The following is a 24,060-nucleotide window of genomic DNA, read 5'->3' on the forward strand; positions in this document are numbered from 1 at the left end:
CTTGATGACTGGCTGATCTTAGCTCACTCTCAAGAGGCACTATGCGCCCACAGGGACCAGGTGCTCAAGCACCTCAGCCGTCTAATGCTTCAGGTCAACTGGGAAAAGAGCAAGCTCTCCCCAATTCAGAGCATCTCTTTTCTCGGCTTGGAGTTAGACTCAGTCTCAATGGTTGCACGCCTCACAAGCGAGCGTACGCAGTCGGTCTTGAATTGCCTCTCTTCATTCAAAATAGGCACTGAGGTCCCTCTAAAACGGTTCCAGAGGCTCCTGGGGCATATGAGATCGCTCCATCACTGGCTTCAGACTCGAGTCGCAAGATGGGTATGGCGCCGTGGCACGTATCGTGTGATGTTCACCTCCCGCTGCCATCAGTTATTCAACCTCTGGCAGACCTCTGTTTCCTGTGGATGGGAGTACCCCTGCAGCAGGTATCCAGGTGCATCGTGGTCACCACAGATGCCTCCAAACAGGGTTGGGGCGCCGTGTGCAAAGGGCATGCAGCCGCCGGTTCCTGGTCGGGCCCGTGGCTACATTGGCACATCAACTATCTAGAGATGCTGGCTGTATTACTTGCCCTTTGGAGGTTTCTCCCACTGATCTAAGGCAAGCACGTCATGATCCATTCAGACAGCACCGCGACAGTAGCATACATAAATCACCAAGGCGGCGTGCGCTCTAGTCATATGTCGCAACTCGCTTCCAGAGAACTTCCATTGCCTGCTCTGGTATTCCCTCAGTGAGGGGGAGGCAAGTCCCCTCGGAACAGATGCGTTGGCACACAGCTGGCCCGGGGGCTGCGCAAATAAGCTTTTCCCCCCAGTGAGCCACAGGTGCTGTGCAAGGTCAGGGTGGACGGGGATCAAGTCACTCTAGTGGCCCCTTACTGGCCCACCCGGACTTGGTTCTCGGATCTCACGCTCCTCGCGACAGCACCTCCCTGGCAAATCCCCCTTGGAGCCTCTAGAATCAGTCGAGCTAATAGGCTAGTGACAAATGGTCAAAAAGTGCTTTAGTTTTTGAGATACCCCTACCGGAGGTAGAACTAAACCCAACGATGTTTTTCATCATCTCTAAGGTCTCCCATACATGAAATGGATTCTTGGCTCAAAATATTTTACTGCTAAGATTGTTAAATTAACAAATATTCTTATAAACCCCAAAACCAAAAAGGACTGAAATACAGCCTGTCCTATGGGAGTTAAGGCATATAAACTAGTGCAGATCAAACACAAGCTCTGAGAGCTTTAAACTGCATGTTTGTAGTCAGGAAGTTGCTTTAACTACTAGAAAAGACTGGATGTGAACATCTTAATGTATGGAATAAATAGAGACATATAAACGCATACCTAAAATAAGCGGACATGCACAAATTGAATATCTATGCAGAATGTTTTAATTTACTTTATGGTTGCTTTGCCAGGGATTATCATAGAAACACATATGATGGCTTGTTGGAAAGGTGGGGTTGTGCTGAATCCAGAAATACCAAATATGTAAATATAGCATGACAAATCTGTGTTCTGTTACTCAATGTATGAGGTGTACAAAATGAATGAAAACGAAACACTGACAAAATAGTCTCAAGTCCAAATCACATTATCAGTGGTGAGAAGAATGTTGAGAAATTCAGTGTTACTGAAGTAAGTTACTGAAAGTAAGTTACATTAGGTACGTGCTTATCTATATTTATGATACATTTATCATACATTTCTTAAGGCACATTATACTTTACAATTCATATTAAACACAGATCCAATTGAATCAGGTTAGCATTGGAATGGAACGCCTTTATTAAAATATGTATATCCACTTGAATTTTGTTTTGGCCAAGTTATTACTGAATAATGAAAAATAATATTGTTAGCTTTTGTCTGTCCAGACCAGCAGTGGGCAGTAGAGACTACACTGCTTACTTCACCCCATTGGTGTGATCTTTTATTAGATAAGAATAAGATAGTAGATATTTTTCATTTGATGAGCGTATTGTGGTCTAGTGAGTTGACTACTGTTAGGCTAATGGTTGGATCCAGCTGTAGCTAGCTACTTAATTGTCTTTATTGATATCTTCCTAACCAGACAGGTAAATCATTACAAATATTATGTCATATGAAAAGGCTGGCCTAGCCTAATACAAGTAGCTAAATAGCTAGTTGTAGAAACTAAGCTATTTAAGAAATTACTTAGCCCTCTGACTAATGTTGCTGCATGTGTAATTTAACTTGATTTGCATTTCAATGAAAATTCTGAAATGTATATAATTTTTCCTTTTCACTAGTCTCTTGAATTATGGAGAATGTCTTACAGACATTGGATCCAAAGCTTTGTATAATTTGTGGGAAACATTTTGAAAAGGGCAAAAAAAGATCCCTATGTTCAAAACCCCACAGTAGAAGGCCTCCAACGCATACTCACTCTTGCTCAGCAGAGAGATGATGATGTCCATAAAACTCTGGCTCCATATACAGATGACATACTTTCCTCCAAAATCAAAGTTTCATATCATGTATCATGTAGAGCGAATTACTGCAGTAAGACAAAAATCAGTGAGCAGCAGCAAGTTGAATATGTTGAGAGTGAGAGCACATCTGCACCACGAAGGCTGAGTAGGGCTGATACAACATCATTTAAAATACGGAGAGATTGTTTCATTTGTGGGAAGGCCAGCTCTAGACCAGAACCTCTGACAGCCATTTCGACTGGTACAGGTGCAAGTACCAGAGACAACGTACTTCGGGCAGCTTCTGAAAGGCTTGATGAAGATGTTCATCTTCAAATTCTTTCATGCCAAGATCTCTTTGCATATGATGTCAAATACCATAAAATGTGCCTTGCACACTACATCTCTGAACGAAATATAGAAGCTGCCAGACGAAGAAAAGAATCAGAAAAGCAGACCAATGTCTATGACAAAGCCTTTATTAAGCTCACTGAAGACATTGATAAAACAGTATTGTCCAAATATAAGAAAGTGAGGACTCTCAACTCTTTGACTGATAGCTATGACAACTTACTAAAGACCATTGCTGAGGAAGAAGGTGTGTCCATAGTTCAACACAAGAAATATAGATCCTGGAAACTAAAGGAAAAGCTGATACAGCTTTTTTTGATACAGACAGGCTTGTATTTGTTCCACGTCCAGGACAGTCAGATCTGATCTGCTCAGATAGTGTGACCATAGGTTGTGCACTGAGGGAAGCTGCTAAACTCAAAGAAATAACAGTAGACTTTGAGACAACACTTCCACAGACAAGTCAGAGTCTTTCCGAAATCCAAATATTACACAGGGCTGCAGACATATTGAGGAATAGCATGGAACAGGTAGAGCATGACAGTCAATCATATGTCAGCAGTGACCGACTATCACGTCTCCAATGCAGCAAGTATGTACCCAACATGTACCCAATGTTTGTCAACTGGTGTGTTGATTCACATGCCCACAGAGATTACCAAACATGTGATGATGATCCAGCTTCAAAGGACAATCTGTGTGTTATAGCAATCTGTCATGATCTCATTGGACAGAGCTGTCACATCCATACGCCAATCACACTGGGACTTGCCATTTTGATACATCATGAGTTTGGTAGTAAGACACTCATCAATGAGATCAGTGCAATGGGCCACTGTGTTTCCTATACAGAGGTTAGGCACTTCCTCAAATCTGTGGCAGCAGACCAGATATCAAGGACAGAGAGTGGTGTCTACATCCCAACTGGCCTCACTGGAGTCGCTGAACATGGAATTGTTGATGCAGCCATCGACAACTTTGACCAAAATGAAGACACCCTGGATGGGAAGCGTACAACTCATGCTATGGCATCTGTTGTGTTCCGAAGAGGCCAAGTCTCCACAGCAGATACATGCCTAGCACGGGTTCCACAGAGGTCCTCAGCCACCATAAACACATTTGATATTAATGGAGATAAACTTTACAGGTACATTTTGTCCATTCTTTTTTCTCTGAAATCTATTTTTATGTTGTTTTTGTTTTGTTATGGTATTCAGCTTAGTCACATGAACTGCTAAAGATTAATACAAAGTAATGTTCAATATGAATGTATGTTGTGAGGTTTTGAAGTGATTTGATATTCAATGCATATGATCATAAGCTTATCCTCTCATTTCAATTGTGATTACAGATACATCAAATCTACAAAGCTGACCCGAACCACCTGAACTTGCCCAACCTGAGTTACTGCACACAAACACAACAATCTCTAAAGCAGCTGAAGAGAGAGATCTGGTATGGAAGCTGTCCCGAAATGTAATTGAGAACCAGCAGCATGTCCCTGCTTGGTCTGCATTTAATGCCTTCACGTCAGACACTGCTTGTTCAGTAGCCAGTGTACTCTACCTACCCTTCATAAGAGAATCACCCTCAGAATTGTCCACCATCTACACATCTATGATACGACTTGTACAGCTTGCTGCAGAACTGGGACAGCACCATATTCTTGTAACAGCAGACCTTGCTATTTATAGTAAAGCACAACAGATCTTGTGGAGCAAACCATCGCCCTTACAAGGAAAGATCACAATGAGACTGGGAGGTATGCATATCACGATGGCTTACCTAGCAAGCATTGGAAAGCTATATGGCGATGGTGGACTCTTTGACATACTAACTGAGTCAGATGTGTATGCAGAGGGAACAGCTCGACAGTTGCTTCAAGGGAAACAGCTGGCAAGAGGAGTAAGAAGCATAAAGCTAGCCTCTGAGGCTCTGTTCAGGCTTCTCTGGCAAGCCATGCAATCATGGCTTGAAAAACAAGGCCAATGTTCAATGACTGAAGCACAAGAGCAAATCCTACAAGATATACAGCATGCATTTCATGGTAATGACAAGGCCACTGCTCAACAGCTCATAAGTGAGATGGAGACTGAACTTCCTGAGATCCAGAAGAGAATCCAGATGTTCATAAATGAGGGAGTTAAGCAATCAGCAACCTTTGGATACTGGTTAATGTTCCTCAGTGGTGCTGATCTATTGCTAAGGATTCTTCGTTCGGAGCGTGAAGCTGACTTTCAACTTCACCTGAATTGCATGTGTGAAGTGATGCCTTGGTTCAGAGCTGCTGGCAGGACCAATTATGGAAAGTACATGCCAGTCTATGTTGCAGAAATGAAAGCACTTAAACATGAACAACCAGAAGCATACACATTCATGCAGCAAGGTGGGTTTGTTGTTCGCCGGTCTGAGCATCGAAGCTTTCAACTGTGTGGCTACTGATCAGGCACTGGAGCAAACCATCAATCGAGAAGGCAAGAGTCAGAGTGGAGTTGTTGACTTCACATTACGAAAAGGAGCCCTCACAAGATGGTTGATGACAAGACATGTGACCACAGCATATGTTGATACCATGAAAGAGCTTTGTGACACTGATGATCAGAGCCGAAAGCACACAAGGAGCATGGAGCATCCAGAATGGACCGAGACGAAAGAGACATACAGAAGATAATGGAAGATGTGGAGCAGAGGCAGAATCCCTTTGATCTTGATAGCATTCCTGAGGAACTGATCAACATTGCAAGTGGTCAGGTTGCGTCTGAGAAAGTTGCAAAAGAGCTCTCAAGCTTCCTCCAAGATGGTGCAAAGCAGAATGCCATCTTTATTGAACAACGTCTGGCAAAATCAAAAAGAGCTTCTGGGAGCCAGAGAAAATAAACCAGTGTGCAACCTTCAAGGATATGAAAACATCAGTTGGAGTCAGCATATTTAGAAAGGTTCACATGGACTCAGACGTGCTCTTTCGAAGATTACTGGCTGTCTCCAAGCAAAGAGAGGTGTCCATGGAGACTGTGATGTCTCATGAACTCGCAGCTGTACCACCCTCTTTGTTTTATGATGATGAAAGCATGAGGAAGACAACAAAAGCTGACCTGGCCAAGAAACTCGAGGCTGTTGTTGAAGAATCAGAGCAGCTGCCAAATGATAAAGAACCATCAGCATATATCATTGATGGCATGGCTCTTCTACAGAGTCTCAATGATTCAGCCTTTGAAACATTCAATGACCTGGGTGAGTGTGTCTGGAAACAGATTGCAACTTTAATGGGAAAGGAAGGTAACAGCTGTGTCGTTATAGTGTTTGATAGATATGACCACCAACACTCAGTCAAAGATCTTGAAAGACAAAGAAGAGGCACCATTCACACCAGCAGACGAACACATATCATCACAGGAGAAACAAGTGTTCCAAACTACAGAAAATACCTCAGGATCAGCGGAAACAAGGCTGCTCTATGTAGCTTTGTCAGCACCTACATCGCCAGTACTGGGCCAACGAGAATTTCTTCAGGGAACACTGTCATCTTGGCAGGTGGCTTTGAAAATGGTCAGGAGGTTAAGAGAGTTAGCAAGTCAGGCATTGACTGCTTGAAAGATCTTTACAGTGACCAGGAGGAGGCTGACACGAGGATGGTGTTACATGCAATACACCTTGCACAGTCACATTCTCGTCTAATTGTCAAATGTGATGATACAGATATACTAGTTTTGCTTCTGTACTATTCAAGCAAAGGGATGTTTGGATCCTCAGCAGTGTTTATGCTCTCTGGACATGGCCTTAAGGAAAGATTCGTCCCTATCTGTTTGATCGCTCAGAAGCTTGGAGCAGTGCTTTGTGAGTCTTTACCTGCATGCCACGCCCTCACGGGTTGTGACACCACAAGCAGTTTGTACAGAATTGGGAAGGCCACTGCCCTCACAAGACTGAAGACCCATCTTTGTGAGTTACAGGAAATGACCAAATTTGGACTCTCTGGTAGCCTGGAAGAGACTTTGCCTGTGGCAAGAAGGTATGCCCTCCTCCTGTATGGCCAAAAGAAAAAGATGGATGGGCATCCTTGCACCAACCTGGATGAGCTGAGGTACACACTAGCATCTACCACAGATTTGTCAGCAGCAAATCTACCTCCAACAGAAGATGCCTTCCAGCAACATGTGCTGAGAGCCTTGTACCAAACAGCAGTGTGGCGTCACAGCCACCTGGCCAAACCTCTTCTCTGGAACCCGGTTGGTAGAGGATGGAGGCTCCGAGAAGATGGGTGCATTGAACCTGTGATGTTCCAGAAGGCACCAGCACCTAAAGAAGTTAGAGACATCACCCACCTCTACTGTAAAGACGGAAATTGCAACGATGCCACCAAATGCCAGTGTCTTTCAGTGGGATTGACTTGCACAGAGTTTTGCTCTTGCCTTTTCCCAGACTGTCCAAATATGACCCACTTTGTCACTGATGACAATGTGGATGAGTGACAGTGGTGTGTTGCAGTTGTAACATCATGGGGGGTTAACCACAGAATGGCTACCAAAGTAAAAGCAGTTCATGTTCCAAATGGTTGCTGCAAAAAAAAAAAACAGCCTGAGAAGAGAGGGGTCATTCCCCCTCAGAGTGTTTGTTTTGTTTGATTGCCATTTGTTTGATTTAAGACAGTAATTTAATTTGTATTTTGTGAAGTTAAGTTATAGTTTTATTAAAAGGCTCATTAAGGTCAAACTGCAATCCTGACTCCTGGTCTCCTGTTTGTGCTATGGTAAGGTGTTATCTTTCCATTTCAATCTTTGTTTCCATATAGTACAAGGTGCCATATGAAATGTTTCATAATTAAATGTATCTTATATTTGAATTTCTCAACATTCTTCTCACCACTGATAATGTGATTTGGACTTGAGACAATTTTGTCAGTGTTTCGTTTTCATTCATTTTGTACACCTCATACATTGAGTAACAGAACACTCTGATTTGTCATGCTATATTTACATATTTGGTATTTCTGGATTCAGCACAACCCCACCTTTCCAACAAGCCATCATATGTGTTTCTATGATAATCCCTGGCAAAGAAACCATAAAGTAAATTAAAACATTCTGCATAGATATTCAATTTGTGCATGTCCGCTTATTTTAGGTATGTGTTTATATGTCTCTATTTATTCCATACATCAAGATGTTCACATCCAGTCTTTTCTAGTAGTTAAAGCAACTTCCTGACTACAAACATGCCAAGTTTCAAAGCTCTCAGAGCTTGTGTGTTTGATCTGCACTAGTTTATATGCCTTAACTCCCATACGGACAGGCTATATTTCAGTCCTTTTTTGGTTTTGGGGTTTATAAGAATATTTGTTAATTTAACAATCTTAGCAGTAAAATATTTTGAGCCAAGAATCCATTTCATGTATGGGAGACCTTTAGAGATGATGAAAAACATTGTTGGGTTTAGTTCTACCTCCGCTAGGGGTATCTCAAAAATTCAGGGGCATTGTCACTAGCCTATAAGTGCCCTGTCACAGAAGACGGCCCTCCTGATTGCGCTTGCTTCCATCAAGAGTGTTGGAGACCTGCAAGCGTGCTCTGTCAGCGACACTTGCCTGGAGTTTGGTCCGGAAGATACTCATGTCATCCTAAGACCTCGACCATGTGCCAAGGTTCCTAACACTCCCTTCAGGGACTAGGTAGTGAACCTGCAAGCACTGCCCCAGGAGGAGGCAGACCCAGCCTTATTTTTGCTGTGTCTGGTACATGCTTTGCTTAACTATTTGGACCACACACAGAGCTTTAGACTCTCTGAGCAGCTCTTTGTTTGCTTTTGCGGACAGCTGAAAGGGAATGCTGTCTCCAAACAGAGGCTTGCCCACTGGGTAGTCGACGCCATCACATTGGCCTATCAGACCCAGGCCGTGACCGCCCCCTTGCGGGGTCGAGCACACTCTACAAGAAGTGTGGCATCCTCATGGGCACTGGCCAACGGCACCTCTCTAGCAGACATCTGTAAAGACACCCAATACCTTTGCAAGTTTCTACTATCTCCAGGTTGAGTCGGTTTCGTCTGACCGGGTGTACCACTTGCGCTAGCGCCTTTCCTCTCCACTGAGGCAAACACGTGCACTTTTTCTCCCAGGTGAGTCCACTAAACTTGCGCTCCCTGGATGTCTTTGCGAATTCAGGCCAGAGGGCTAGGGTGGAAAGCCCATATGACGTATTTGCCACATTTAACCTCCCCCAGCCTGGGCAGGATGTGGTCTCTGCGGGGTCTTTTCCCCCTGGGAACAAACATTTACCCCATGCTTGCCACGTCGCTTGTTCCCACCTCCAAGGGAATTCTTGGTCAGATGCCGGGAGCCTAATAAAAACAATATGATGTCTTAGTAGGCCGTCAGGGAGGGTTACGTGCAGTCTGATGCTCATGCTCCTTGGCACGCTACAGCTTGCTGCACCAGCATCAGCAGATCACGTAACACAGTTCAGTGTAGGTGGCGTATAGTAGGTTCATATTCAGAGGTATCCGTGGCTCCCGAAAGAAGCCCATTGTGTCACTACAATCGGCACAATATCTCCTTCCCTCCATCAGGGAACAGGGGGTTAAACTAGTAACCTAGACATTCCTCTAGCTGCTTTTATATTTACGTGAGCACTCACATGAGATGAAGACTCCAGTCATATCAGTGACCTTATAAAAGCTGTTTTATTCTACAATGAGAGGGTCTGCACATGGTAACTGCCATGTTAGAATCACAAGACCAGCTCATAATCTCAGTTACTCTCCTATTATTTTTTACACTTTCACTCATTGATTAAAGTAATCATAGCTGTCTGTGAATAGTGAATTTCTACAATTTCATCTGAAACTGAAAACTATTGATGTTGAATGATGCTGCATCCAAGCCACTAGGTATCAGTGTAAGTCCAAGATGACACGAGGCAAACGACACCTTTAAACATCAACCACCAACTCTGTTCTGAATGTTTAGCTCAAAATATTTCACATCACAAATTAAATGTTATTGTACTTTGGCTTGTTTGTACAATTTGTAGTTTCAAAAGACTGCATAATTTACTACATTAATATTCCATAACAGAGCACTCACATTTTTAAGTATTACATATTTAATGCTAGCAAATGACTATATGTTTTCTCTGATCTAGGTCAATTGCACATTAGTGGCTGTGTTCAGTGTATTTGTTTTATTATAATCATCATGAACTTACACTCAGGAGTAACGGGCGATTCTCTTTGACCGCGCCCACACACCCCAGACAGCCAATCACCATGACGATGCTGCCGAGGGCGATGAGCAGATTTGCAGCAGACATCGACGGCAGAGAGGACGAGAGCGTGGCGAAGTTTCCTTGCGTGATGGCAAGCCAAACACCTATTCCAAGAATACCACAACCGCCAAGCTGTGAGAGAGCAAAAACACAAAACAAACACTGAATGGTCACAGGCTTTCAGGAATTATGAACAAACATTTAAATGCCATTTTTAAAATTGTACTTCTGTCTGAAAATACAACTGAAACCAGCCTATAGCGCTTCGCTGGTCTTAGCTGGCCACCAAACTAGTTAGACTGGTTTTGTTTGGTGGTTTTAGAGTACTTTTGGGCACTTGTCTGCTGGTCAGGGTGGGAGAGCAGATGAACAGCTGAGGCTTTTTTCCCCAGCAGATGCAACTGTAATGATTTCCAGAACATTTGTCCACATTGGAGAGAGAGAGAGAGAGAGAGAGAGAGAGAGATGTGCATATACACTACAGTATTGTAGGGTCACTTACTCATTCTTAATTATAAATTTTTGCATGTAAGGATAATAGTAAAGTCATCAAAACTAAGGCAGAACAGAAATGGGAATATAGGAATTGTGCTGTGACTAAAATAAATCAAAACTGTGTTATATTTTAGCATCTTCAAAGTAGTTTTCTCAACAAGCTTCTTCAGCTTTCACCATGGGATGCCTTTTAAACAGTATTGGAGTTCCCATCAATACTGGGCACCTATTAGTTGCTTTTTTTTATTATTCTGTCCAAGTCATCCATTTAAATTATTATTTTTTATTATTTTAAATAACATTTTTGTTTTGTAATGAAATAAATTAATATGTTGGAACAATTATATTTTTGTCTACAATAATAATTTCAAACATTTAAGCATACACCTTCAAATCAAAAGGTTTTAAGATCATTAGAAACATTTCAGTATGTGACGAAGCAGGCAGAGAATGAGGATCTAAGTGCAGCTGTTTATTTAACAAACATAAAGAAAACTCAGAACAAAGAAAAACACGGGAAACCTGGCACAGAGCATACCAAAATATGAAAGAACTAACACTGGAAACAGGGAAACCAAGGACTTAAATACATAAAGGAACAAACAAGGGAATCAAGGGAAGCAGGCAGAGAATGAGGATCTAAGTGCAGCGGTTTATTGCTCTGTATGAAAGAAAGAAAGAAAGAAGAAAGAAAGAAAGAAAAAAAAAACACGGGAAACCTGGCACAGAGCATACCAAAACATGCAAGAACTAACACTGGAAACAGGGAAATGTCTAGGTTACGTATGTAACCTCCGTTCCCCGATGGAGGGAACGAGACGTTGTGTCACAGAAGCGACACTAGGGGTCTCTCTTGAGTGCCGATATTCACCTCTGAACTATGAAAAAAGGCCAATGAGCGTTGGCAACCAGTATTTGCATGTCCCGCCCCCGGACATACGGGTATTTAAGCAGCGCAAATACGGGAGTTCATTCAGGATTTTTCTGAGGAGCGGAAATGGTCCGGCCACAACAGGGGCTCGGCTCAGCGGCGTGGCAGGGGAGACACAGCGTCTCGTTCCCTCCATCGAGCGAGGTTACATCGTAACCTAGATGTTCCCCTTCTGTCAGCTCTCTCCACGTTGTGTCAGAGAAGCGACACTAGGGGTCCACTTAAAAGAGCCATGCGCTGAGCGTGTATGCGTGATCTGCTGATACAGGAGCGAGCAGGTATTCCTACGTGCAGAGCGACCAACTGTATCAGGCTGCACGTACCCTTCCCCAATGCCCCATTTAAGCCATCAGGATTCCTTATCGTTACCCTGGAGGGGAACAAGGTGATGGCGCCAACATGGGAGCGGGCCAGCCTGGCTGGGCCTCTTTTCTCTCTATGTTTCTCGCATAGAGCAACTACGGCCGGGGCCCTTACGCGTTGAGGGAAGGGGTCTTAGCCCTTATTAGGGAGGAGAAGACCCTCTGGAGGCCACACCTACCCAGGAGGGAGGCAAATTTTGAGTGGCAAATACATCGCATGGCCTATACTTAGGTCTTATCTTGCGGAAAAGTAGTCTTGAGTGGTAGATCCAGCCTTGCAGAGCGTGGAAGCATACAGCACGGCAACCGAGGCAGCTGTAACTGCCTAAGGGAAACACGGAGTCAACTTCGTGAGGGGACAGAACCGTGGTTTTACACACAGGGGAGTCGAACAGGAGGCCTTACCTGTGGGGCACCTATACCAGTACAGGGTAGCTTGCGGTACCCGCAGTGGTTTGGGTCGGCGAGTTCCTCCGCAGAACTGCGACCCACGAGGGCTAGGGAGGAGTCAACCAGTGTCCCAAACCTGGGATCTCCTGGGAATGAAGGCGCACTGTTTCCCCTGGTTAGGGGAAGGAGCTGGGTGCAAGCGATTCACCGGTCAGATCGTGGGCGTGCCACCGAGTTCTCACGGGCTCGGTACCTGAGAGAACACGGGACGATACTGACTCAACTTCGGAGATTGTAGAATCTCGCAAAAGTGTTAGGTGTTGCCCAGCCAGCTGCTCTACAAATGTCTGCTAGGGCAGTGCCCTAGCCAGTGCCCACGAGGCGCTAACACTCCTGGTGGAGTGGGCTCGGACCACAAAGGGGGGCACGGCCTGGGTGTGATAAGCCAGGGAAATGGCGTCGACAACCCAGTGGGCGAGTCTCTGCTTGGAGACAGCATTCCCTTTCTGCTGTCCCCCAAAGCAGACGAAGAGCTGCTCAGAGCGTCTGGTGCTCTGTGTGCGGTACAGGTAAATACGTAAGGCACGTACTGGACACAGCAGTGAAAGGGCTGGGTCTGCCTCCTCCCAGGGCAGCGCTTGCTGGTTCAGGTTCTGGGCCTTGCCGAACCTGTCCCAAATCAGCTGGACCGATTGGGGGTGGAGCCTCCACTCTCCGCCGGGCAAGATTTTGTCTTGACAGCGCGTCCGCTATCACATTGAGGTTGCCGGGGATGTGAGTGGCGCGCAGTGACTCCAGTCGCTGCTGACTCCAAAGGAGGAGACGACAGGCGAGCTGTGACATGTGGAGGGAGCGTACTCTGCCTTGGCGGTTTATGTAGGCCACCACCGTGGTGCTGTCTGTCCTGACTAGGACGTGCTTGCCACGAATCAATGGAAGAAATTTCTTCAGGGCAAGAAAAAAGGCCAGCAACTATGGAGGTTAAATCTAAAATGGAGAGAATACAAATAATTGTAAAAGCAGCAGTTCATCACCTAGATATCAGGGAGCTGACATGGGAGGAGGTGAGGAATGAGCTAAGCAGTCAAGCAAGCCAGGAACAAGTAGGGACTGGATAGTATTAATAATGGTCCTCTTGCTACAATGGAATGCTAGGAGCTTGATGGCCAATGGACAGGAATTTAAAAAGCATATTGATGATCTTCCCAATAAACCTGACATTATTTGTGTACAGGAAACTTGGTTGAGACCAAATTTAGAATTCAGGTTAGATGGATATGCCTTTGTAAGGTGTGATAGGGAAGATGGAGTAGGGGGAGGATGTGCTACATTTATTGGAAATGATATTTCATTCAGAGAAGTGAGTGTAGGGGGGAAAGAACAAGAATATGTTAGTGTAGCGATATGGACGAATGAGGGAGAGTGTGTAATTATAAATTATTATAATCCTTGTAGGAAATTAGAGTTGGGGCAGATATCACAAATAGTAGGGTTGGATGGTAACAAGGTGGTAGTGTGTGGTGACTTTAATGCACATAGTACTTTATGGGGAGGAATAAGAACAGATGCAAATGGTGAGGTTATAGAAGAATTGCTAGAAGAGAGAAATATGGTTTGTTTAAATGATGGGAGAGGGACTAGAATAGATGTGCATACAGGGAACATCTCAGCATTAGATTTAACTTTAGTTTCTAGGAATTTAGCGGGAATATGTGAGTGGGAACTATCTGAAGATTCATCGGTAGGTAGTGATCATTTTCCAGTATGGTGTAGTGTTTTATTGGAACCAAATAAGGAGCAAAGGGAATTAGTGGGGAAGTGGATATTTAGTAGTGCAAAATGGGAAAGATTTAAATATATGTGTGAGATAGAAATGGACAAAATAGATCTAAATGAGGAAATAGAAGAGATTGATAAATGTATTAGAACAACAATACTACAAGCTGCCAAAGAATCGATCCCTAAAAGCAAAGGGGAAATGAAAAGAAAGGCAGTTCCCTGGTGGACAGATGAATGTGGGAAAATAGTGAAAGAAAGGAATAAAGCACTCAGAGTATTAAGAAGAACCCATAATTTTCATAATTTGATTAAATATAAAGAAACACAAGCAAAGGTTAGGAAAATGATACGAAAAGCAAAAAAGCAAAGCTGGCAGACTTTCTGTAACAAAATTGGTAGAGCAACACCTGTTGGAGTTGTGTGGAACATGATTAAGAGTATGCGAGGAATTAGAAGGGAATGGAAGTATCCAATATTGAAGATGGGGGAGGAAGCAGCAGTGTCTGACCAGGAGAAGGCAGAGATGATAGCGAAGGCATTTACTCTTATTCATAGTTCCGATAACTTAACGGAGGAGGGCAAGAGAGGAAGGACAATGACAAGATTAGCATATGGAGACTTACTTGAAAGAAGGGAGGATAGTAACAGTATAATGGATGCGCCAATTACAATGGAAGAAATGAGAAGGGCAATAAAAGGATCTGGATTAACATCCCGGGTAAAGATGATATCTGTTATGTAATGATAGAACATCTAGGTGTTTTAGCATCTACAAAGTTGCTGGGGTTTTATAATAAAGTATGGGATTTAGGAAATTGCCAGCTGGGTGGAAAGAAGCAGTAATTATTCCTATCAGGAAACCAGGGAAAGATTTGTCAAGCCCAATGAATTATAGACCAATAGCACTTACGTCACATGTAGGAAAGATAATGGAAAGGATCATCACAGATAGATTATCCTTTTATATGGAAAGGAGAGGAATTTTATCACCTCATCAGAGTGGATTTAGGAGGGGTAGAGGAACGATGGATCCTGTTATGTGTTTGGAAACCGAGATAAGGAAAGCTCAAGTTAATAAAGAATCTGTAATGGCAGTGTTCTTTGATGTAGAAAAAGCCTACTATATGGTTTGGAAGGAGGGAGTAATGATAAAATTAAAAATGATAGGAATAGCAGGTAGGACATATAATTGGATTAAGGGATTCTTGGATGAGAGAAGTATACAAGTAAGAATTGGGACAGCTGTTTCAAGAAGATACATGGTAGAGAATGGTACTCCTCAAGGCAGTGTTATTAGCCCTATACTCTTTTCCATAATGATTAATGATGTTTTTTCACAAGTGCAGGGGGATATCGGACAGTCACTGTTTGCTGATGATGGAGCCTTATGGAAAAGGGGAAGGAACATTAATCATATTAAAGGTAAAATACAAGAGGCAATTAATGTGGTGGAGAGATGGTCAATTGCATGGGGATTTAAGTTTGCAATTGGGAAGACCAAGACAGTATTTTTCACTAGAAAGAGAGGGGTTGAGGCTCAGGTAAAGATGTATGGACAAGATATAGAGCAAGTAAAAGTTTTTAGGTTTTTGTGTATGTGGTTTGATGATAAGTTAACATGGAAGGAACATATTAGAAGGATAAATACCAAGTGTAAAAAGATACTAAATGTGATGAGATGCATAACAGGGTCAGAATGGGGGGCAAGTAGGGCTGCTAGTAAAAATGTGTATATAGCATTGCTAAGATCAGTATTAGATTATGGGAGCATTGCTTATGGATTGGCAGCAAAAACGTCATTAAAGAAGTTGGATGTGGTGCAAGCTGAAGCTCTAAGACTATGCTGTGGGGCTGTGAAAACAACTCCTGTGGCTGCTCTTCAGGTTGAGATGGGGGAAATGCCATTGCACATTAGACATAAGCAGTTAATGATGCACTACTGGATAAATTTACAAGGGCATTCTGGGGATCGACATCCTACAACTAAGATACTTCTCCCATGTTGCGAGAGTGAAAGAGCTAAACGGGGATGCTTTGCATGGAGATGTGAGGAAACAGCTGGAGACATGGCATTAAATCAAGGAGGATATATCCCGACAGTACCATTATCAGTGACACCACCTTGGTTGTTTCCTCCAGTGTCAGTAGATTTATATTTCCTGGAAAAAATGCAGGGTAAAAAGGATTTGGAAATATTGCAGTACTGGTGGAAGATAGAATACAAACATTATATCAAACATATGTTCAAATATATACAGATGGATCCAAGGATCCTAATACAGGGAAAACAGGTTTTGGTTTTAGTATTCCTACATTGCATGTTTCTGGTAAAAGAAGGACTTCAGATCATCTATCAGTGTATACAGTAGAAATGTTGGCAATTGTAATAGCATTACAGAAGGTAGAAGAATTACAAATTTAAAAAGTTATTTTATTTACAGATTCATGCTCTGCATTAATGTCACTGCAGTCATTTACATCTAACAGCAGGCAAGATATAGTAAATGAGATCTATGAAACATTGTACAGAATTAAAAATATGAACATGCAGGTAATATTTATGTGGATTCCAGCACACAGAGGGATTAAGGGAAATGAAGATGTGGATGCATTAGCAAAACAGGCTCTGCTGCAGGAGGAGGTTTTGTGCGTTCCATTCAGTAAGTCTGAAGCTAAAGGAATAATCAAACGAAACATCATTAAGGAGTGGCAGAACAGTTGGGATACAGGAAACACAGGGCGACATCTGTATATATTACAGCAAGATGTGGGTACAGGAAGGATAGCCAGAAGAAACAATAAAGAGGAGAACATCTTGACAAGGCTAAGGGTAGGACATATTAGGCTTAATAAAACGTTGCACTTAATAAATAAACACCCTTCAGGAGTGTGTGAACATTGCCAAATAGAGGAGTCAGTTGAGCATGTAATTCTTCACTGTCACAAATTCTCTCAAGAGCGGGAAGGATTAAGGGAGGAAAGTAGAAAGTTTGAACAGGAAGAATTAAGTTTAAAAAATGTTTTTGATATTGAAGTAGGGAAGTTATTCTGTTATTTGACAGAAACTGGATTGATAAATAGAATTTAGGGGCAGGAATTATTATTAGTATTATTACTATTATTAGTTTTATTTATTTTGTTTTTTCAAGGGGAGGAAAGCTCTGACCCACACTCCAACATAGTAGGTGGCTGTAATGCACCATAATTCTGGTTGCCACCCGCCATTAAATGTAACAAAGAAGAAGAAGACAACAGAGAACATGACACAGTCAAGTGACCCCAAACTTTTGAATGGCAGTGTATGAATAAAACATCACTGCAGCTCATTAAAATGTAGAGTGTTATATGTAGTCAGTCTCCCAAGAGTAAAGTGCTATAGAATCTACACGACTTTAAACCTTCAGAAAAAATAAGAAGATGTGTGTCAGAGACCAACACAGTGCCGACAAGACTGTAGCACAAATGTCTATTTTATTTTCATTGATTGTTTTTTTTTTTTTTTACATTTCAACTCTTTTATATTTCTTCTTCACACTCATTTAAGCACACATCGTGTAAGATCTACACTACCGACCCAAAACAGCTGATTCAAAACAGACATATTCAAACCAAGAAAACATCCAATAGCATTAGATTAAACTGTAAACGTTTAAGTTTCATTCAACAGATCTCTGTTGATACTATACATCTGAGATGATGTGATGAGCTTGGGCATTGAATGTGGAACTCTAGTGGAAGTTATTGGGTAAATGTTGGTTATTGTTTTTGAATTGCTTTTCAAAAGTAATGTTGTTGATTGTCACAACTGTTATACCCCTAACAGTTTGGTGAAATATTCACCCCTCAGGCAAAGGAGAGGAAAGAAATAATAAGAGAAAATTTACACTTCTACTTATTCAAGTGTTATCACATAGGATTTTAAATCATATAATTAGTCATGGACAGGTAAAAATCAACCACAGAATACATCTGGAACATATGTTTAACATTCTCCCTGCCCCCTCTCATCACAGCTAAGCTTATCCCCAAAGGACCTTCAGACTACGGGCAGGACAGAGAGAGAGACTCTGGAATGTTCCTTAAAAGACACTAGTTAACATTCCAACACACATATGATTCAAAGTATATTTCAGTTATGCATAAGAAAATAGAATTGATTATGTGATCATGCATATAGTTAATTCATCACTTTATTAAAGAAGTTAAGCAACAGAATATAGATAGATATTGATATAAAAGGATATATATATGTATTGATATATCTGAAGAGCCAAGGGATTTTGACCCTCACCCTTCACAACAAAATAAAAACATTAAATGGGCACTTCATGTCAAAATGTTTGCTGACCTCTGCACTATAGAATCATGCCAGTTTATTGGCTAATGGAGCATCACCGCCTGATCACTCAGCCTGTGTTTTTCTAGCAACTCAACCCAAAGTGAGGATTTATTTTCACCCTTATGAGTGGTAACACTTTAAGATATTGTCAAAAACAGCGTGACCTACAAGAACAATTTCCTATGCAAATTCCCACATTGCAATGGACAGAGGACAAAGGCAAATCATGCTCACTTTTTCTCGCCGCGGACCGTACATCCCCATTGCTCCAGTTCTATGGCCTCTAGTAAGGAGCCACGTAAGGAGCCTTGAGGGTCTGGATCTGGACTTGAGAATATGGAGAAAAGTCTCCCTCCTCCCAGGCTAAAGCGTCCCTACTCGTCTATAGGACATTCTCCTAGAACTGGCAGCCCGCCTAGTCCGGCAGCCCCTTTATAGCACAACACAGGCCACTGCCATTAGGAAATACTGGATTGGAGGATTTGTCATGGAAACAATGGAGAACATTTCCTATTCTCTACTATTGTGTCATTCTGAAAGAGGCCCCGGCCTCTTTCTACTTTTGGAGAGCATTGTCATGTGGTGGGTGAGCTCCTGTGTGGACCTGTACCCCAGCCTGGGGAGAGAAGAGCAATTTCCTAAAACAGTGAGGATGAATCTGTGCACTGGGTGATTCGTCAGCGCTGCTGTTCTCCCCATGGTTCCAATGTGAGACGACGAGGTTGTGGAACTTGTCTGGACCATTTCATGGATGCGTGGCCATTTTTTTCCACGAGAATAGATGCTAATTTCTGTCCCTGCCCCTCTTCGATGGCAGAATGAACATCACACTCTTCACTCCTTCAACGCTGTACTTACTGATTTTAAAGTCCTTCTAAGTGGATTTTGTTAAGGAGTTGTAGCGGCTAGCGCTGGGAAGCAAGTTAATCATGGCGAATGCTTTGATTATGCCACTGTGCGATGTACAGGTTACACTGTGGTAAACACCACATATTGTCCCCCAATTGGACATGCTGGGGCTCTTATATTTGATCATTCAGTTCATATGTTATTATAATTTATTTTAAAAGCACTTGAAGATTGGATCGCTTTTCAGAGGACCACAATCTTCTGGTCAGTCAAAGCACACCTGTTGTGTTCATTGTGAAACAGAGGTCGAGCCCCTACTCAGCAAATGCAACCGGACAGTTCAAATGCATTTGCCTCTGCTCTGTTGTCCCTCTAAACCAGAAGTCCCCAACCCCCCGGGTCGTGACCCAGTACTGGGCCGTGGAAGAGTTGCTACCGGATCGCGAGAACTTTCTGGAAAAAAATTCTGTGTAACGATGATATACGCCACTGTTGTGCGTTTTTCAGAAAACATCGGTTCCACTCTTCCTATATATGAAGTTACTGTTTACAAACAAACACTCCACCCCTTCTGGGTTCTTTTGGTTTTGCACTAAATTGCACTAAAACTGCCCAAAAATGCACTATTTTCCACAGATTATTGGAGATTAGGACTTCTTTAAATTTCCACCAGATCGTTGTGTCAGGAAAAACATAGGATTTTACATAAATTATGATAATTTACAGGTCACCATCATTGTTGTCGCATATGCTCTATTAGACACAAATGAACCGCAGCAGTTGTTGATTTATGCAAAAAAATTTATGAACAAATTACATAAACTCTGATTGCAAACTGCTGTTTTTAATTTCCAAAGTGTTGTCACTGTGACAGATATGACGTCAAATATGATCTAACAATGATCTTATCTGAACAAGACCACTATATATGATATAACAGGAGGAACAGATCCCGTCTCCACCACCGCAGGGCATGGACTACTGTTGAATAAAAGATAAGTGAATAAAAAAAATGTCATACTGCTAATATTATGCATTTATTTTGAATGCAGTAAATAATATTGTTAAATCGAAATGGCTGTTTTTAAGTTTTGATATGGAAAATGATGATACTGAAGTAAGAATATTATTATTTATTGTATGTGGTTAATAATTTAAGCGGTAAAGACACATATTGCATTTCTAGTGGTAGTTTTTATTTTTATATATCACATTTCTTAGGCGTGTTATATTAGAAGTGTGTTATGTTAGAAGCGTGTTATCTTAGGATGTGTATTCATCAACCTGTTACATGTCTGAGATAATCATATATGCTCATTGAACCAAGTTTAAAATTGTTTTGCCGACATTTCAGAAAAGAACCCACATACATTCTTCAATATAAACCAGAGATATTCCTTTATAATAACTTTTATTATCATTAAAATACAATTTTACATTCTATAAAGCTTAAAAGATTATTAAAACTGCAGCACTGGCTATATCCACCATTGAAATCTGCTGCTCATAAGAATCCGGAAACAGGGTTTCCTGCGGTGTGAAATCAGAGTGATTTCATCTATAGCCAACATGAGTGTGAAATTAACGTTGGCCTGATTGCCAGGGAGGGTAGAGTCACATGGGGTAACATCCTCATGGTCACGATTAGTGGTTCTCACTCTCAATGCGCATGGTAAGATTCCCAGCACATGCACAACGAGCCACATGATAAGATGTGCAGATTGTTGGTCTCAGAAGCGGAGGCAACTGAGACTTGTTCTCCGCCACCCAGACTGAGGTGAGTAACCGTGCCACCACGAGGACCTACTAAGTAGTGGGAATTGGGCATTCCAAATTGGGAGAATAGGGGATAAAAAAAGCACTAAGTCCACGCAGAAGAGAGTTATTCTCTCCCACAGACAACACTGCTCAAGAACTACAAGAAATGGCTGGATTGTAGTCCAGCCATTTCTTACGTAAAGTATCTATGTCACTTTGTAATATGTCAAATCTCCCATTCAAAGTAAATACATTTCAGGGCAAAAACATAACTAAAACTGCCTCAGTCAGCCACTGCATCAAGGGCTCAAGATTCTGCCTCCTCTGAGTCACTGCATGTAGGGCAGTTTCCAAAAATGAGCCAATGGCACCAAATTGTGATTACTCAATGCTATTGCACAGGAAATCATACTGTCCCTGTGATAGTGCTGCATTTCCCAGCGGTGTCAAAATGGGGTAATTCAAAGTATAAAACATGGTAATGTCATTCAATTCAAGCTTCCTTTGCCTATATGATATTATAACTGTTTGATTCCCACAGAAGTCACTTCTCAGGGAGCTCTGTATTTGACTCAGGAAATTTACTCTCCCTCCCTTTCTTGTAGAAATAGGCAATAGAGGAATTTTTACTGGTTCCGGATAAAAGAGCGGCAGCTTGCATCCCATTCTGGATCTGAGGCGATTTAACTTCATTCTAATGGAATGTTGTTAAGGATGCTGACGCACAAACTGTTAAAGTCTCAATCCAGCTGGAGTTTGGAGGATACTTAAAAAAAAAAATGTTTCATTCAGATTGCACTGAAACGCAGGTACTCTCTGAGATTCTCAAGTTTGCTTCCTTCCATTTGCTCCTTTTCTGGCACTTCAGACAGTCAATAAGTCATCTTGGTTATTGTCGTAACCTCCATTCTCTAATGGAGGGAACAAAACGTTGTGTCTATGTAGTGACACTAGGGGTCTCTCTTGAGAGCCTCGGTTACCTCTTATCTTTGAGAAAAGACCAATGAGAATTGGCAAACAGAATTTGCATGCCCCACCCCTGGACAAACAGGTATAAATGGAGGGAAGTGTGCGTCTGTTTTGAGCTGAGGAGCCGAGAGTAAGTTCCCGGCCATTTCAGCGGCTATTTAAGTGTTATGAACCGTGTTATGTGGACTGCTGATGCAGGTGCAATAGCAGGTGCATCAGACTGCATTTAACCTTCCGTAATGCCTCAAAAGAAGTCATGTAGTTCCCTACGGGGGGGGGGGGGGGTGAAGAGGAGCAACATAACTAGCACGGGAGCAGGCCGCGCCAGCTGCAGCAAACTCTCCATAGAGTGTTAAATGCGGCTGGGGCCATCTAACACTATAACATGCATCAGGGAAGGTTTTCTTTTCCTATCCTATTCTTTCAGGGGGGAAAAGACCCTGCAGAAACCACATCCTGCCCAGCAGTGGTGGTTAACATGTGGCAAATACGTCACATGGGCTTACCGTTTAATGGATGCATGGCCATTTTTTTCCACGAGAACAGATGCTAATTTCTGACCCTGTCCCTCTTCGCTGGCATAAAGAACATCACACTCTTCACTCCTGCAACTCTGTACTTACTGATTTTAAAGTATTTCTAAGTGGATTTTGTTAAGGAGTTGTAGCGGTTAGTGCTGGGAAGCAAGTTAATCATGGTGAATACTTTGATTATGCCACTAGTAAGCACCACATATTAACACCACGTTGAAAAAGTCCTCAACGGTGTTGCCAAATAGGCCTATCTGGGAGATGGGGGCATTGAGAAAGCGAGCCTCGTTGAAGTCCCACATCGCGAACAGATTCAGCCTCAGGTGACATTCCTGGACCATGAGGGTGGCCATCGCAAGTGCACGCGCTGTGACTTTAGTGGCCTGGAGGGTTCGGTCAGTCACTGAGCGCAGTTCCTGCAGCAAATCAGGATCAGGACTACCCAGGTGCAGGGAGCTCCGTGTACCCGTGGACCGCCCCGCCGTCAAGGGTAGTGAGAGCGGATGAGCGAGGAAGTCATTTTCGAGCAGTGAAAGTTGCCCTCCAAGACTTTGTCAGCTCATCACACAGTTGTGGCTGTAAGTGGCGCCCCGAACCCAGGAACCAATCGTCTAGTCGCGAGGGCACACGACTTGCAGTTAGTGACTGAGGAGGAACAAAGTGGTACTCTAACGAGCATAAATGTACAGGATATCAGGTAAAGTTTTCTATCATGTTAATGTATATTTTATCATTGCTTTTCCTAATGGATAACTATATACTAAAGTATATTTATAATCCAAAATACTCTCACTACCCAACATCTTGGATATAGTTTTCCACCAGGCTAATCACAGTGCATTTGGTATTTTAGGAGGCAGCAAATTTAAGGTTCCTACCTTTTTTCATACCTTAATGTTGTCTACAGTACAGCGGTGTCAATTTAGGTAGGGATCATATGGACATGTCCATTTCAACTTTCAGAATATTGGAAATGTCCCGACTAACATTTGGGCAATTTTAACACTAAAAATACATTAAACTATGTTTTTATTTAAATTTTAACAACTATTAAATTTCCTAAATGTGTAAATGATTGTCCCACATCTTCTGAAGCAGCGCATAAATGCTGGTGTCAAAAGACATCTGTTAATTTTAAAAAACAATTTTCTGGAGATTACAGGGCCAGATTTCCATTGGTGTCTGTGGCAGGGCCGAGGACGGGGCCAGGTCGTGATTCCGCATACCTGGCCCCTAATCAGGCTAATCAGAGAGGGATAAAGGCCAACCGAAGACGATAGTGTGACAGGGAGAGATTTACGGACAGCTGTCCGACACCTGCGTTGTGTTTGTCTTTTTGGTTAAGTTTATCATTAAAATATTATTTATATCGTCAAGCCGGTTCTCGCCTCCTCCTTTCCCTTTAACCCCCTTTACACTGGTGCCAAAACTCGGGAAGGAGGAGGGATGCGCTGTAGTGGAGGTCTCACCACAACCATCCACCCCAAAGGAGCATCCGCCGGAGGACGGAGGAACCCGGCCGCCTGGAAACGGAGGAACGTCCGCTGACCACGAGGAGAGGAGGGGCTCCCAACCAACGGCCTGGAGCGGTTACCGCTTCCAGGGGTG

General features: G+C 42.6%; 1 protein-coding gene across 1 annotated transcript in view; it reads right to left on the reverse strand.

Annotated features, from left to right (window-relative positions):
• The window catches only part of LOC127661499 (tetraspanin-33-like), a 154,939-nt gene that overhangs the window by 103,810 nt on the left and 27,069 nt on the right, over positions 1-24,060 (reverse strand). The window contains exon 2 of the mRNA XM_052152231.1: positions 9,991-10,182. Within this exon, the coding sequence (XP_052008191.1) occupies positions 9,991-10,182 (192 nt within the window). The remainder of the gene's footprint in view (positions 1-9,990; positions 10,183-24,060) is intronic.

This window comes from Xyrauchen texanus, chromosome 21 (genome assembly GCF_025860055.1).
Source record: "Xyrauchen texanus isolate HMW12.3.18 chromosome 21, RBS_HiC_50CHRs, whole genome shotgun sequence".
In the NCBI taxonomy this organism is placed as follows: Eukaryota; Metazoa; Chordata; class Actinopteri; order Cypriniformes; family Catostomidae; genus Xyrauchen; species Xyrauchen texanus.